At 43.0% G+C, this 18005-nt stretch overlaps 2 protein-coding genes across 3 annotated transcripts in view; one reads left to right on the top strand and one right to left on the bottom strand.

The window, feature by feature from the left end:
- Positions 1–18005, top strand: part of pdzph1 (PDZ and pleckstrin homology domains 1) — a 72632-nt gene that overhangs the window by 45814 nt on the left and 8813 nt on the right. For both annotated transcript variants that reach the window (XM_073068025.1, XM_073068023.1), the window contains 3 exons: positions 1843–2000; positions 3921–3963; positions 12310–12496. In XM_073068025.1, the coding sequence (XP_072924126.1) occupies positions 1843–2000; positions 3921–3963; positions 12310–12496 (388 nt within the window). The remainder of the gene's footprint in view (positions 1–1842; positions 2001–3920; positions 3964–12309; positions 12497–18005) is intronic.
- Positions 7835–18005, bottom strand: part of macir (macrophage immunometabolism regulator) — a 52884-nt gene continuing 42713 nt past the window's right edge. Inside the window, exons 2-3 of the transcript XR_012101705.1 lie at positions 16932–16984; positions 7835–8125 (exon numbers count right to left, since the gene is read on the bottom strand). The gene's annotated coding sequence lies outside the window, so the exon portion shown is untranslated. The remainder of the gene's footprint in view (positions 8126–16931; positions 16985–18005) is intronic.

Genomic DNA, 18005 nt, shown 5'->3' with positions numbered 1-18005 from the left:
CAAACAATTTTTTCAAGGAACTTCAAACAAATAATTCTTGTTATTCAGAATATGATAGCAAACTGGAATGCATTGCCTAAAAAGGTGGTTCAAATTATTCTCACCAATTTTACTCAACAAGTTATTTTTACACAGAGAGCGATGTGTGCATGGAGCAGATGGCTGTGGTGGTGGCAGAGGTTAATTGGTCATTGTAATTGTCCCATGATTAGGCTAGGGTTAGATAGGGGGTTGCTGGGAGACACAGCTCAAAGGGCTTGGGGGGGAGGGAGGGATAAACAGAAAGATACATTTAAGAGACTCTTAATAGGGAAATGGATGATAGAAAAATGGAGGGCTATGTGGGAGGGAAGGGTTAGATTGAGTTTAGAGTAGGTAAAAAGTTTGGCATAGCATCATGAGCCAATGGGCCTGTACTGTGCTGTAATTTTCAATGTTCCAATTCTAGAAGCATCTGGATGAGTACTTGAATTTCTGTTTTTGTTAAGACATTACAGGTGATGGACCAAATTCTGGCAAATAGGATCAGTATAGATAGGTACTTGGTCATCAGAGTAGACATAGTGTATTGTATGGCTCTGAGTCTAAATCAAGGATCTATGGACCTCTTGTTTAATGGAATTGGGCCATCCCATAAAAACAGGTTGGGAACTCCTGGTCTAAAGATAAAGAGATTGAGAGTTAGGACCAAGATCTCAGTGATAATAGGGTGGAATAACAGAGAGTAGAAATAATGGGTGGGAGGAAGTACTGAAGAAAAGAGCGAGGTTCTGAGGGATTTATCTTAAAGCGAGTTCCAGATAAGTTTAAACCAGAGTAGAATGAACACAGAAATTACTGGAAGGTCCAGGCTTGATGCAATAGTGGAGATGACACATGAATTCAGTCTGGTTAACCAATGGTGGTCACAAGTCAGCCTTCATTATGGAGATTATAGGAGTTCAGGCATTGACGTGATGTCTTGTAGGCAGGAAGGGGCTGAACTTTGAGACAAAGCTACAAAGGATGGAATAGCGTGATTACAAATTTAAATTGTACTTTGAAGGCAGATATAACGCCAGAGTTGTAAACCCAGAGAATTCTTCCAAACATTATTGAAAGTAAAAAAACCGAAGAGTCATAGTGTCATAGAGAATTGATCCATTCTGATCAAGATATCCACCTAAGTTACACACATAAAATGTAGGAGGAAGCTATTCAGGGAGCATCTACGGAGGGAAACAGTCAACGTTTTGGGCCGAGACCTTTCATCAGGGTCTCCATCTGAGCTAGTCCCATTGGGCCATATCATTCTAAACTTTTCCTATCCATGTACCTGCCCAAGACTGTTAAATTTTGATAATGTACCTGCCTCAATCACTTCAGATACCCCTGCTCTTACATTTTCTGTTCCTGAAGGGTAGCTATAAGTGAACTTTAAAAGAGGACAATTCTGAAAATTTATGACACCAGTGTAATAGCTCACAGACAAAAGAAAAGCCTTAACTGTGGGAGAGCAGTTACATTTATTAAAATTGATGCATATTAATTATGCTTAATACAAAGCAGTAGTCATGAACAGCAGGCGAATGCAGCAGAGGTGCTTTGCAAATCAACCACATCAAAAGCCTCAGAGGTGCCAGGGTCACACATCATCTCTGAGGGAATAGGTCCTTCTATATTCAGTCGCAATGTATTCTGTCTGTTAACTCACAACTCATTAAACCTGAAATCATTCCCACTCAGGAACTCTGTCCATTTGAGGAAAACATTAATGAAGATAATGTGGGCAAATAGATGAAATTTCAACGCTGAGATTCTTGATTGGGATTTAATCTTACATCAACAATGTTTTTGCACTAGGATGAAGGAAGGTGCCGTCCACTGGATGTGATGAAGCTAGAAGGGGCTGAAATTTCAGTTGACACCAGCCTTGGGAAACCATTTGTCTTTAAATGTTTTTTACAGTCAAAAAGCAAGATGTTTTACTTCTGTTCAACTTCAAATCAGGAAATGAAAAGGTAAAGGACTGCAGTATCTCTGTTGCAATATATAAAGGGCCAAATATTATATTTAAAGATTAGTTTTATTTGTCACACGTACATCGAAACATCGAGTGAAATGCGTAACTTTGCGTTGACCAACACAGTCCAACGACGCATTGGGGGCAGCCCTCAAGTGTTGCTATGCTTCCAGTGCCAACATACCATGCCCAAAACTTATTAAAGACCAACATGAACATCTTTGATGTGTGGGAGAAAACCAGAACACTGGGAGGAAAGCCACACAGTCACGGGGAGAAGATACAAACTCTTTAGAGACAGTGGTGGGAATTGAACCATGGTCAAGGTCAAGATGGTTTAATGTCATTTCCAATACACGAGTTTAAAGAGGAGCAATACACGAGGGGTGATTGATAAGTTTGTGGCCTAAGGTAGAAGGAGATGAGTTATACAGCTCTCCTTACATGCACATGCAGGTCAACTCTTTGAGCGATTATGCAGAAAATTTGAAGTTAATAACATCAGGGGTGATTGATAAGTTCATGGCCTAAAATAGAAGGAGATGTTATTAACTTCAAACTTTCTGCATAATCACTCAAAGAGTTGACCTGCATGTGCATGAAACAAGAGCTGTATAACTCATCTCCTTCTACCTTGGGCCACAAGCTTATCAATCACCCATCCATGGACACTTTCTGGAGGTCCAAGATCCGTATGCTTCACGACCGCTGGACTAAGTGTGTAAATGTAGGAGGGGATTATGTTGAAAAATAAATGTGCTAGTTTTTCTAAAATTGACTCCTTCTACCTTAGGCCACAAACTTATCAATCACCCCTTGTATTGGTTCTCCAGATCTGATGCAGAACAAAAAAACACAATAAATAAAGAACAAGATAATAATAGAACACAATAAATACACAAAATTTCTTATATACATAGATTGCCTGTATGTACATAAAGTGATGCTACACAGGAGTGTCTGTATAAATGGTGGCTGACAGAATATTATAAAGTAGTGGGGTTGGGGTGTGGTGGAGGGGGATGGGTTAGGGGGTGGAAGTGTTGATCAGCTTTGTGACTGTTTTTGTGTCTGCTGGTCCTGGTGTGGATGCTACAGAGCCTCCTCCCTGATGAGAGTGGGACATTCAATCTCATGAGCAGAAACATGCTCTCAGTCAGACTCCCTTGGAATCCGATATGCTTCAATGAGATCACCTCACATTTTTCTAATCTCTGATGAATGAAGGGGTTATCAACCGAAACCTGCTTAATTGTTCCTCATCCCTGGAACCAAGTTCGTGATTCCCTTCGAAACTGCTTCCAATATAAGTAATGTATATCCCTCACTAGATAGAGGTCAAATGTGATGTTATTCTACCACCATCGTTTCATCAAATGTTGAAATGGTGTCACTCTGCTGGTTTGGGATCTCCCTTTCAAAGTTGCTTCTATGGCAGAAACAGGTAGAGACATTAGCTTGATTGATCACACATACATTGAAATATAACGTGAGATGCATCATTTGCGTCTAATCAAATCTGTGAGGATTGAGCTGGGCAGCTCACAACCATTACCAGGTTCATAGCAGGGCCACAACTCACGAACATTAAGAATGTATCGTCTTTATCGTCTTTGGAATGTGGGAGAAAACCAGCGCAGCAGGAGGAAACCCACACAGTCATCGGGAGAATGAGCAAACAGCAGGAATTGAAACCCGATCATTGATCGCTGGCTGGCACTGTAGAGCGATGTATAAATTGCTACACTACCGTACCGCCCCGGGGGTACATACAAGGGAGGAAACATGTATGAGTAACGTAATTTATGGTACAATGCGGTATTGATGCATACACTACCTGCTCAAGTTCCTAGACTTTGATTCACCTCTTTCCTACTCATTAAGTGAAAGCATTTTAATTTATTTCCTACACCTGCAGGTGGCTGGAAGCTATGGAGCGTGCAATACATCCTGTTCATCAGGTATGACAATTATACATCATTTTCTCTTTCATCCTTTGACAGAATCATCTGAGCAAACCCTTTTTAATTGCAATTTATTCTGTTTGTTTCTTTTAAAATGTCTTACTGCATCTTGATTATGTCAATATTTCAATATATTGAGCCTCCCTTTCCTTTCAAATTGAAAGCAAACTCAATGGCTCCTTAAAATCTGCCGTTTTTCTAGTTTACTCCCACTATGACCTCATGCATGAATTCAGAAGAGCAGGTAAATATTTTTCTGTGATTACCAGTGGCAGGTCCCAGTTGCCTCCACTGGTAGTTGGGACTCTGGAATCTCATTAAACTCTTGCAGTGACAGGATGAATCAGCAACTACTCTGCTGGGGTCAGATCCAGGCTAAAGAGAAGATCATTAGAAAGCTGGGATTGGATTTTATGTCATGAAATTTGCTGTTTTGCAGCAGCGGTACAGTGAAATACATTAATATTGAAGTAAATTACAAAGAGAAAATATTAAAAAAGTGCAAAGAGAGACTAATATGAAGTAGTGTTCATCAATTTGATGAAGGAGGGGAAGAAGCTGTTCCTAAAACACTGAGTGTGTGTCTTCAGGCTCTGTGGCTCCTTTTTTTTTCAAAGTTCAAAGTAAATTTATTATCAGAGTGCATATATGCCACCACAAACAACCCTGAGATTTACAGCGGCATGCAAAAATTTGGGCACCCCTTGTCAAATTTCTGTTACTGTGATTAGCTAAGTGAGTAAACGATGACCTGAATTCCAAAAGGCATGCCGCTGTGTTTTCATGTGGGCATACTCAGTAAATGGAGGCGGATACGATAGGGTCTTTTAAGAGACCTTTGGATAGGTACATGGGGCTTAGAAAAATAGAGGGCTATGGGTAACCGTAGTAATTTCTAAGGTAGGGACAGGTTCAGCACAACTTTGTGGGCTGAAGAGCCTTTATTGTGCTGTAGGATTTCTATGTTTCTACACAGCCTTGTGGTGCATCTGTGCTGATGGAGATTATGGTGGAGATGTTGTTGCCAATCCGAACTGACTGGGGTCTGCAAGTGAGGAAATCCAGGGTCCAATTGCAGAAAGAAGTATTGAAGCCAAGACCTTGGAGTTTATTGATCAGCTTGAAGTGTTGAGTGCTGAGCTATGGTTGATGAAGAGCATCCCGATACATGCATCTTTGCTGTCCAGATGTTCTAGGGTTGAATGAAGAGCCAATGAAATGGCATCTGCTGCGGATCTGTTGCTCTTCTCAGCAAATTAGAGCAGATCTAAGTTACTTCTCAAGCAGGACTTCATATGTCTCATCACCAGCCTCTCAAAACACTTCATCACTTCATTCATTAATGGGAGTAATGAAAAGAGGGCATGTCCTGGGTGGTGAGCGTACTTAATGATGGATGACACCTTCTTGAGGCATCATTTTTTGAAGTATCCTTGATGGTGGGGAGGCTAGTACTAATGATGGAGCCGGTGAACAGTCAGAATGTTCACCACTGTACAACCGTACATTTAGTGTACACCCAGTACACAATAAAATCCTTCACAATAAAAAGCATGCAGATGGCCAAAAATATATTATAAATAGTAGTGGGTTACACCCAGACTCAGAAACCTTTTCATTGTACCGGTACCTCACTGTGCTTCTTGGGAGTGTTTTGACACGTATTTTCTAATGTTCCTGAAGTTTCGTAATCTCATATTATAATCCTCATATCCTGCAGGAAGTGGGATTGTGCTGTTGTAACTTGCCAGCTATTGTAGTGTTCTGAAAGACTGCAATTGCTTACTGTCTCTCATTAACAATTTTCAAGAAAGGAGGGAGAGAGAAAACAGGGAATTATAGACCGGTTAGCCTGACGTCAGTGGTGGGAAAGATGCTGGAGTCAATTATAAAAGAGGAAATTACAACACATTTGGATAGCAGTAGAAGGATCAGTCCGAGTCAGCATGGATTTATGAAGGGAAAATCATGCTTGACTAATCTTCTGGAGTTTTTTGAGGATGTAACTATGAAAATGGACAAGGGAGAGCCAGTGGATGTAGTGTACCTGGACTTCCAGAAAGCTTTTGATAAAGTCCCACATAGGAGATTAGTGGGCAAAATTAGGGCACATGGTATTGGGGGCAGAGTACTGACACGGATTAAAAATTAGCTGGCTGACAGGAAACAAAGAGTAGTGATTAACGGGTCCTTTCGGAATGGCAGGCTGTGACCAGTGGGGTACCGCAAGGTTCAGTGCAGGGACCGCAGCTGTTTACAATATACATTAGTGATTTAGATGAAGGGATTAAAAGTAACATTAGCAAATTTGCTGATGACACAAAGCTGGGTGGCAGTGTGAAATGTCAGGAGGATGTTATGAGAATGCAGGGTGACTTGGACAGGTTGGGTGAGTGGGCAAATGTATGGCAGATGCAGTTTAATGTGGATAAATGTGAGGTTATTCACTTTGGTGGCAAGAACAGGAAGGCAGATTACTATCTAAATGGAGTCAAGTTAGGAAAAGGGGAAGTACAATGAGATCTAGGTGTTCTTGTACATCAGTCAATGAAAGCAAGCATGCAGGTACAGCAGGCAGTGAAGAAAGCTAATGGCATGCTGGCTTTTATAACAAGAGGAATTGAGTATAGGAGTAAAGAGGTCCTTCTGCAGCTGTACAGGGCCCTGGTGAGACCACACCTGGAGTATTGTGTGCAGTTTTGGTCTCCAAATTTGAGGAAGGACATTCTTGCTACTGAGGGAGTGCAGCGTAGGTTCACAAGGTTAATTCCCGGAATGGCAGTACTGTCATATGTTGAAAGATTGGAGCGACTGGGCTTGTATGCACTGGAATTTAGAAGGATGAGAGGGGATCTGATTGAAACATATAAGATTATTAAGGGTTTGGACACGCTGGAGGCAGGAAGCATGTTCCCGCTGATGGGTGAGTCCAGAACTAGAGGCCACAGTTTAAGAATAAAGGGTAGGCCATTTAGAACAGAGATGCAGAAAAACTTTTTCACCCAGAGAGTGGTGGATATGTGGAATGCTCTGCCCCAGAAGGCAGTGGAGGCCAAGTCTCTGGATGCATTCAAGAGAGAGTTAGATAGAGCTCTTATAGATAGCGGGGTCAAGGGATATGGGGAGAGGGCAGGAACGGGGTACTGATTGTGTATGATCAGCCATGAATGGTGGTGCTGGCTAGAAGGGCCGAATGGCCTTCTCCTGCACCTACTGTCTATATGAGAGACAGTAATTAATGAATAATTAAAGCTGCCGATACCACGTGTATTCAGAGCCATCCCTAGTACTGATCTTCCACTCCAGGCTGTCCATCAGCAACAAAACCAAGAGCACAGCTGTGAAATTCAATGTGGAACTACACTCAGTGGCCACTTTACCAAGTACTGGCTGTACCTAATAAAGTGGCCACAGAGTGTATGCTCATGGTCTTCTGCAACTGCAGCCCATCCAATTCAAGGTTTCAAAGGTACATTTAATGTCAGGGAAATGTATACAATATACATCGTGAAATTCTTTTTCTTCGCAGAGGAGTGCCCCAAAGAATGAACGACAGTTAAATGTGAGAACCCCAAATCCCCCCCAACACATAAGCAACAGCAAAGTGATGATCACCCCTCCCCCACCAGCAAAAAAACATCGGCACCCCCCCCCCCCCACCGAGCACTCAAGCGTGCAGCAAAGCACCGATAAAGACACAGACTTGCAGTACCCCAAAGACTACTCGTTCACCCGGTATTTGACATACCACAGGCTCTCTTTCTCTCTAATAAGGGAGAAAGAGCTGTTTCTGTTTACACAGCAAGATGGGAGACATCACGAACAACTCACTGATTTACCATGTCAAAAGTCTGTTGAATCACTTTCCCCAAGCTCTGTGTCCAAAGAACTCGGGTTTCTGGGCACACAGCCAGCAGCCGGCTTGCTGGTTTCGATCTTCCGTCTCCCACGACACACCAAGTTCCTGCGGAAGCACTGACCTCAAGTCCGCCGGCCTCCAGAGCCACGAAATCCTGGAACCTTGAAGGTGTGCTAGTCTTCTAGGCCGCATCCTTGGTATATCGAATAGCGGCCAGTCGTGAGACCCCGAGATCGAGTCCCATTCCCACAAAGGACTGAAGACAGCGTATAGCTCCAGGTCAGGGTCTTCAAAAGAATACTGAAAGGAAAAATTAGAGATATTAAAGACAGAAATAGAGCTGTTTCCGAAGATGCAAACAAAGGAGTTGCCGTAGGCACCATCGTCCTCCTAAGCTCCCCCCCTTCAAGGTACTACGTGTTGTGCATTAAGAGATTATCTTCTGCACGCTACTGTTGAAAGTTGTTATTATTTGAGTTTCTGTTACCTTCTTGTCAACTTGAACCAGTTTGGCCATTCTGCTCTGACCTCTTGTTTATGCCCAGAGAATTGCCATTTTTTTTGTTTATCACACTAGTCTCTACACTCTAGTGACTGTTGTGCCTGAAAATCCAAGCAGATCAGCGGTTTCGGAGATATTCAAACCACTCCATATGGCACCAACACTCAATCCACAGTTGGTCACTTTGATCATATTTCTTCCCTGTTCTAACATTTGATCTGAACAACAAGTCCATAAGACATAGGAGCAGAATTAGGCCATTCAGCCCAACAAGTCCGTTCCATTTCATCATGGCTGATCCTGGATCCCATTCAACCCCATACACATGTCCTCTTACCATATCCCTTGATGGCCTGACCAATCAAGAAGCTAGCAACTTCTGCTCTAAATATACTGAGAGACATGGCCTCAACCGCAGTCTGTGCCAAAGCATTCCACAGAATCCCCACTCTTTGGCTAAAAGAATTCCTCTTTACTTCTGTTCTAAAAAGTTGCCCCTCAGTTTTGAGGCTGTGCCCTTTACTTCTTGATACCCCCACCAGAGGAAACATCCTCTCCCCATCCATCTTATCTAGTTCTTTCAACGTTCAGTAGGTTTCAATGAGATCTCTACACATTCTTCTAAATTCCAGTGAGTACAGGCCCAAAGTTGCCAAACGCTCTACACATGTTAACCCTTCCATTCCCGGAATCATCCTCATGAACCTTTTTTGGGCTCCGTCCAACAAAAATACATCCTTTCTGAGGTAAGGGGCCCTGAACTGTTGATAATACTCCAAGTGTGGCCTGATCAGTGTCTTATAAAGCTTCAGCATTATCTCCTTGTTTTTGTATTCTATTCCCCTCAAAATAAATGCCAACATTGCACTTGTCTTCTTTACTACAGACTCAACCTGTGAATTAACCTTCTGGGAGTTTTGCACAAGGACTCCTAAGTCACTCTGCACCTCTGATGTTTGAATTTTCTCCCCATTTAGATAACAGTCCGCACCATTGTTCCTTTTACCAAAATGCATGATCATGCATTTCCCAACAGTGTATTCCATCTCCCACTTTTTTGCCCATTCTTACAATTTGTCAAAAGTCCTACTGCAATCGCATTGCTTCCTCAGCACTACCTACCTCTCCACCTACCTTTGTATCATCCACAAACTTTGCCACAAAGCTATTAATTCCACTATCTAAATAATTGACAAAGAATGTGAAAAGTAGTGGTCTCAATACTGACCCCTGAGGAACACCACTAGTCATCGGTAGCCAACCAGAAAAGGCCTCTATTATTCCCACTCACTGCCTCCTGCCTGTCAGCAATTCCTCTATCCATGCCAGTATCTTTCCTGTGACACCATGGGACTTTATCTTGTTAAGCAGCCTTATGTGAGGCACCTTATCAAATGCCTTCTGAAAATCCAAGTAAATGACATCCACTGCCTCTCCTTTGTCCACCCTACTTGTTGCTTCTTCGAAGAATTCTAACAGATTTTTCAGGCAAGATTTCCCTTTACAGACACCATGCAAACTTTGACTTAGTTTATCATTAGTCTCCAAGTACCTCAAAACCTCATCCTTAATAAACACTTTCCCAATCACCAAGGTTAAACTAACTAGCCTATAATTTGCTTTCTTTTGTCCTCCTTCCTTCTTAAAGAGTGAAATGACATTTGAAATTTTCCAGTCCACTGGGACCATGCCAAAATCAAGTGATACTTAAAAGATCATGATCAATGCATCCATTATCTCTTCAGCAACCCCTCTCAGGACTCTGGGATGTAGTCCATCTGGTCCAGGTGATTTATCCATCTTAAGACTTTTGAATTTGCCTTGCACTTTTTCATTTGTAGTAGCAATGCACTCACCCTGTTCCCTGACACTCACATACAGCTAGTGTCTTCCACAGTAAAGACTGAAGCAAAGTACTTATTGAGTTCATCTGGCTGAACAACCGAACCTCTTGACCATGTCTGCATGCTTTTATGCATTAAGCTGATGCCACATGATGGCTGATCAGATATTTGTATTAACGAGCAGGTGTACAGGTGGACCTAATAAAGTGGAGACTGAGTGTAGGTTCATATGAGGGCAGATTCAATCAGCACTGGACTTCACAAAAGGGGATGGACTTCCTATCCCCTTTTCCCTCTCTCACCTTATCTCCTTGCCCGCCCATTGCCTCCCTCTTGTGCTCCTCCCCCCTTTTCTTTCTTCCATGGTCTTCTGTCTCTTTTATGAATTTCCTTCCCAGCTCTTTACTTCATTCTCTCTCCCTTCAGGTTTCTCCTATCACCTTGCATTTCTTCCTCCATCCCCCACCTTTTAAATCTACTCCTCAGCTTTTTTTCTCCAGACCTGATGGGTCTCGTCCCGAAACACCAACTGTACTCTTTTCCATAAGTGCTGCCTGGCCTGCTGAGATCCTTCAGCATATTGTGTGTGTTGCTTACAAAGTACCAGTGTGCTTAATATGGCATTACCAACTAGAGTCATCTGTGCCATATTGGCAGATGTCCAGGATAATTATAGATTAGGTTTACATTCCTGGAAACCTCCTTGTTTTAACTTGTTCAGCTATTACACTTCAACCTCCACACACCTGCTCTTCTATCCCAAAGCACAAATCTGTCATGTGATCAGATTAATCAAACAGCCTTTTCTTTCCATTTTCAGCTCCCCACAACACATGCAAAGAAAGAGGAAAAACTTGACAATTTCTTTTGGTTTCCTGTGTGCCAGGTGCTCCCAGTGTTATCCTGGAGATCCCTTTTTGAACCTGGAGTCACACTGAAGGGTTAAAGGTGTGAGACCACACCTGGAATATTGTGTTCAGTTTTGGTCTCCAAATTTGAGGAAGGACATTCTTGCTACTGAGGGAGTGCAGCGTAGGTTCACGAGGTTGATTCCCGGGATGGCGGGACTGTCACTTGTTGAAAGATTGGAGCGACTGGGCTTGTATACACTAGAATTTAGAAGGATGAGAGGGGATCTGATTGAAATATATAAGATTATTAAGGGATTGGACACGCTAGAGGCAGGAAACATGTTCCCAATGTTGGGGGAGTCCAGAACCAGAAGCCACAGTTTAAGAATAAGGGGTAAGCCATTTAGAACGAAGTTCAGGAAAAACTTTTTCACCCAGAGAGTTGTGGATCTATGGAATGCTCTGCCTCAGAAGGCAGTGGAGGCCAGTTCTCTGGATGCTTTCAAGAAAGAGTTAGATAGCGCTCTTAAAGATAGCGGAGTCAAGGGATATGGGGAGAAGGCAGGAACGGGGTACTGATTGTGGATGATCAGCCATGATCACATTGAATGGCGGTGCTGGCTCTAAGGGCCGAATGGCCTACTCCTGCACCTATTGTCTGTTAACAATTCCAGTATCATTAGCAGAAGTGCTGGCGATTGTAACATAAATGGCTGGTTGTTTGTCAGATCTGATGGTGACAGCAAACCTGTGCTGGAGAGTTTTTAAAATGGAAAAGCCATTGCACTGGGACAGTTCCACTCTCTCGACATCGGACATCTATGTCCAGTGACATGAGTACTCATCGCAACTGGGATCTTCCTTGGTCGCAGTGGATGACCATGAATTCTTCTGTGCCTTGTCGTGCCCTTTGCTCTCCACAAAGGGTGCAAAATCGCCGTCCTGGCTGTTGACCTCACCTCCCCCCAATCTGACTCTGCATGCTAGGACAGGCATGATCCTGTCTCACCAGGTACGAGGCCTGTCTGCTACCCTCACCAGGTGTAGCCCACCCGTCAAAGCAGTGTACTGGGGTACAGCTACTGTTTCATGCAAGCAGCTATTTGGAGCCACAGTGGAGAACTGAGTGTCCTGTGGGGGGCTGGGGGGGGGGGGCAAAGTTGAGTGAGCTGCCCCAGAATGGACATGACAAGCCATTTCACTAGAGGTTCTATTCCTGGACCACCACATACACCGAATCACATGGATAAGGGTCAATGTATTAACAAGGAACTCCTTTCTTTTCAGAGTCATGTCTGGGTGGATGTGATCCACCACAACGCCAACCTTCCGCCATTGGCCATTAAGAGCCCAGAATGCCTTGGCCTCCTTCATCAGGTGGACAGAAACAAGAACGTGTGGGCTCAGCATTACTGCGTGCTGAAGGATGCCTGCCTCTATTTCTATGCGGGTATTCGCTCTACACACGCACTTGGTGAGCAATATTTGGGATGCGGACATTACAGGAAAACATTTAAGATGTTGTTTGTTATAATGAGGAAGATAGAATCATCCCATCACTGAGACTAATTAAAACATCTTATATTTCACAGTTTTATAGCTGTACCTTTAGCGCCTTTTCCTGCAAAAAGAAAATGAGGACAATCTTCTCGATTCATCTTCCAATCTAGTCTGATTCTTCACTCTAGGAGTATGATGTGAAGGTTTCGCATGGCCAGGGGTGACAGTAGAAGCAGACACATTTGGGACTTTTGAAAAAACTCTTAGATAGGCACATGGATTAAAGAAAAATAGAGAGCTATGTGGGATGGAAGGTTAGATTGATCTTGAAGTAGATAAAGGGTCAGCACACATAATGGGCCAAAAGCCTGTACTATGCTGTGCTATTTATGTTCTGTATATACCCACTGATGCCCAAGTGTTAAAAAGGCTGAGATAATATATTCGCCGGGTTACATACATTCAGAGGCACTTTATTAGTTACACCTGTATCCCAGCTAATTAATGCAAATATCTAATCAGCCAATCATGTGGCAGCAACTCAAAGTATGAAAGCATGCAGACATGGTCAAGAGGTTCTGTTTTTGTTCAGAGCAAACATCAGAATTGGGAAGAAATGTGATTTCAGTGACTTTGACCATTGGTGCCAGATGAGGTGGTTTGAGTTCCTCTGAAACTGCTGATCTCCTGAGATTTTTATACAGAGAATGAGGCAAAAAAAAACAAGAAAAAAATCCAGTGAGTGGCAATCCTGTCGACGAGAAGGCCTTGTTAATGAGAGAAGTCAGAGAAGAATAGCCAGACAGGTTCAAGCTGACAGGAACTGAAATAACAAAGAGTTACAGCAGTGGTGTGCAGAAAAGCATCTCTGAATGCACAAAATGTCAAACCCTAAAGTAGATGGTTTACAGCAAAAGAAGACCACTAACCTACACTCAGTGACTACTACATTAGGTACAGGAGGTAACTAATAGAGAGGCCACTGAGTGTACAGGATATGATGTAATGAATGACGTGATATCAAGGAAAGCCCCCTCTTGCAATGAAGAACAAGCACACTGCCTGGCCAGCCAAGGTGAGGAGGATCATAGTTTCAGTAAATCCACACAAAGCTGCCGGGTTGGACAACATACTTGGTCAGGTACTGAGGGATTGTGCAGCCCAGCAGACAGAGGTTTTGATGGACATTTTTAACATCTCTTTGCAACAATCTACCGTCCCTGTAGGCTCTAAGGCAGCCACTATTATTCTGATGCCCAACAGAGTGACAGTAACTGACCTAAATAAAGCAAAAAAGGGAGGCGAGAATGGATATCGGACCACTGGAAAACAATGATGGAGAGGTCGTAATGGGGGACAATGAAATTACAGATGAACTGAATAAGTATTTTGCATGACTTTACTGTGGAAGACACTAGAAGTATGGTGGAAGTCCCAGGTGTCAGGAGTCATGAAGTGAGTGAAGCTACCATTACTAGAGAAGGTTCTTGGGAAACTGAAAGGTCTAAAGGAAGATAAATCACCTGGACCAGATGGTGTACACCCCAGAGTTCTGAAAGAGGTAGCTGAAGAGATTGTGGGGCATTAATAATGATCTTTTAAGAATCATTCATTTCTGGAATGGTTCCAGAAGACAGTAAATTGCAAATGTTACTCCACTCTTCAAGAATGGAGACACACAGAAGAAAAGAAACTATAGGCCAGTTAGTCTGACCTCAGTGGTTGGAAAGATGTTGGAGTCGATTATTAAGGATGAGGTCTCAGGGTACTTGGAGGCACTTGATAAAATAGGCCTTCGCCAGCATGGTTTTCTCAAGGGAAAATCTTGCCTGAGAAATCTGCTGGAACTCTTTGAAGAAATAACAAACAGACTAGACAAAGGAGTGATGTCATGTACTTGGTTTTTCAGGGGGCCTTTGACAAGGTGCCGCACATGAGGCTGCTTAGCAACCTACAAGCCCATGGTATCACAGGAAAGGTTCTAGCATGGATAACGCAGAGGCTGATTGGCAGAGAGTGGAAATAAAGAGAGCTTTTTCTGTCTGGCTGCTGGTGACTAGTGGTGTTCCACAGGGGCCTATGTTGGGACCGATTCTTTTTACATTACATGTCAATGATTTGGATGATGGAATTGATGGTTTTGTTGCAAAATTTGCAGACGATATGGAGATAGGTGGAGGGGCAGGAATTTTGAGGAAGTAAAGAGGCCACAGAAGGATTTAAATTAGGAGAATGGGCAAAGAAATGGGAGATGGAATATAGTGTCAGGAAGTGTATGGTCATGCACTTTGGTAGAAGAAGTGAAAGGGTTGACTATTTTTTAAATGAAGAGAAAATACAAAGAATTGGGGTGCAAAGGGGCTTGGGAGTTCTTGTGCAGGATTTCCTGAAGGTTAATTTGGAGGTTGAGTCTGTGGTGGGGAAGGCAAATGCAATGTTAGCATTCATTTCAGGAGAACTAGAATATAAAAGCAAGGATACTGGAGTACTTTATAAAGTACTTGTGAGGCCTCACTTGGAGTATTGTGAGCAGGTTTGAGCCCCTTATCTTAGAAAGGATGTGTTGAAACTGGAGAGGGTACAAAGGAGGTTCATGAAAATGATTCCAGGATTGAATGGTTTGTCATATGAAGAGCATTTGATGGCTATGGGCCAGTATTCACTAGAATTCATAAGAATGAGTGGTGACCTCATTGAAACCTATTGAATGGTGAAAGGCCTTGATAGAGTGGATATGGAGAGGATACTTCCTATGGTGGGAGAGTCTAAGAACAGAGGACACAGCTTCAGAATAGAGGGGCATCCTTTGGAATTTCTTTGGCCAGAGAGTGGTGAATCTGTGGAAGGCTTTGCCACAGGCAACTGTGGAGGCCAAGACTTTTTGTATACAGTACTTAACGCAGAGGTTGATAGATTCTTGATTGGTCAGGGTAAGAAAGGATACGGAGAGAAGGCAGGAGATTGGGGCTGAGAGGAAAATTGGATCAGCCACGATGAAACAGTGGAATAGACTTGATGGGTCAAATGGACTAATTCTGCTCCAATGTCTTATGGTCTAAATGATTACTGCCCAGATACACTGATCTCAACAATCATGAAGTGCTTTGAGCGGCTGATAATGGATCATACATTGTATATCCAGCTATGCTGGACCCTTTCCAATTTGCCTGCCCCTCAAACTGGTCCAATAATGATGCCATCGCCTTGGCCCTCCATTCCTGTCCCACCAAGAAATCAATGGCTCACACACAAGGATCCTGTTCATCGACTTCAGCCTGTCTGGATGCTGCAAGGCATCGAACCACAATACCCTACAGAGGACAGTAAAATCTCCTGAGGGGATCACTGTGGTCACCCTCCCCTGCACCCCTATTTCTGACATTTACCAGGAGAGTTCTATATGAAGGGCCCAATGCACTGTTGAGGATCCCTACCACCCATCCCGCAGTTTCTGCCCAACTACCGTCAGGAAGGAGGTACAGGAGCATCAGGACGAGGACTGCCAGACTGGGTGACAGTTTCTTCCCTCAGGCTGTGAGACTAATGAATCCCCTGCCACCTTTGAGGTGTCATCACGAGAACAGTGAGTTGTTTACTGTTTACTGTGCTGTTTACCTGTGCTGCGCAGTTGAGATGCAGTTTGAATTGCATTTTATTAACTCACTGGTGGTAATATATTTTATTACGTTCTGTGGGTGATATATGTATTGTGGACGCAGCACGGTCTGGAGCAACGTTGTTTTGTTTGGGTGCATCTGGGTACAGTCAGGTGGCAATAAGCTTGAACTTGAAGAGATAAAATATTCTTTCATCAGTTCACAGAAACTGAATGTTAATCTGTTACTGAGGAAATGTTACTATTTTATTTATTGAGAGATACAGAGCAGAGTATGCCCTTCTGGCCCTTCGAACCTGGCAGCCCCGATTTAACCTTAACCTAACCATGGGACAATTTACAATGACCAACCTGGTACATCTTTGGAGGAAACCTGAGGACCCAGAGAAGCCCCATGGAGAGGACATGCAGAGACTCCTTACAGAGGGTACTGGAATTGAACTTTGAATTCCAACGCCCTGAGCTGTAATGACGCTGTGCTACTGTGGTGCCCCAAAATGTGTTTTGACCTCACTTGATCCATTCCACGGATGTTTTTTTTTGCAGTTGTGGATGGTTCCCAAATCCACATTTTAGCATTTTCAGTATCTATGTATTCAGCCGAGCTATGTACTCAGCTGGGTGCTATCAAACAACCGCTAATTAACGTCTCAAACACAGAGGTCTGAGACCCAAAGCATCAGCAGCTGCTTTTGTCTCTCGACATTGTTTGGTCTTCGAACTTGCAATAACAGGGAATTCAAATACTTGTCAGCAATGAAAATATATTCATTTGGCTTAAAATCCATATGACCTTGGACTCACAGCACTCTTCAGCAAATGGATCCTCTATTGTATGGTGGAATCCTGTAAAAACATGGAAAACAGAATAGTCATTGTCAGGCCTGAAGTCCTGGCCAAAATGCAAGATGTCATTCAATCCAAGACTTAGACCAGAATACGTACAAACAGAATTAGGCCATTCAGCCCATTGAGTCTGTTCCACTCTTCCATCATTATCCGCTTCAACTCCATTCTTCTGCCTTCTTCCTGTAACCTGACTAATCAGGAACCTATAAACCTGCACCTTAAATAGACCCAGTGATGTGTGGCAATGAATTCCACAGATTCACCATCCTCTGGCTAAAGAAATTTCCCCTCATCTCTGTTCTAAAGGGATGCCCTTCTATTCTGAGTCTGTATGCTCTGGTCCTAGACTCCCCCATTATAGAAAACATCCTCTCCTCATCCACTCAGTTCAATATTCTGTAGGTTTCAATATGATCCACACTCATTCTTGAAACTCCAGTGAGTACAGGCCCAGAGTCATCAAACGCTCTTCACGTTAACCCTTTCATTCCTGGGATCATTCTCCTGAACCTCCTCTGGATGCTCTCCAATGCCAGCACACCTTTTCTTCGATAAGTAGCCCAAAACTGCTCACAATACTCCACGTGAGGCCTCACTAGTGCCTTCCAAAGCCGTAATGTTATACCCATGTTTTTATATTCTAGTCCTCCTGAAATAAATGCTAACATTGCATTTGCCTTCATCACCACCGACTCAGTCTGCAAGTTAACATTTAGGGAAACAAAAGGTGACAATATGAAATAGAATAAATAGGCATCATAGAAGGCAAATGGGGCAAGAGCTCCTGCCATTTTGCAATAAATTAGAGAGACCCATAAGAGGTACGGCAGGATTAATATGCATCATTAGTAAGAAGTAGGGAGCTGACTGCAGGGATAAACCGAAAGAAAAAAATCAGTGATCTGGCATATATTGGTCACAGAAAAGAATTAGAACACAAGAAGACTAAAAATAATCAGCAATTTACCCACCAATTTAAAACTCCTCCATGTAAACCAGAATAATCGTGCATGCTATG

The sequence above is a fragment of the Hemitrygon akajei genome, chromosome 2 (genome assembly GCF_048418815.1).
Source record: "Hemitrygon akajei chromosome 2, sHemAka1.3, whole genome shotgun sequence".
Classification (NCBI taxonomy): domain Eukaryota; kingdom Metazoa; phylum Chordata; class Chondrichthyes; order Myliobatiformes; family Dasyatidae; genus Hemitrygon; species Hemitrygon akajei.
This window is presented reverse-complemented; position numbering and strand designations above follow the sequence as displayed.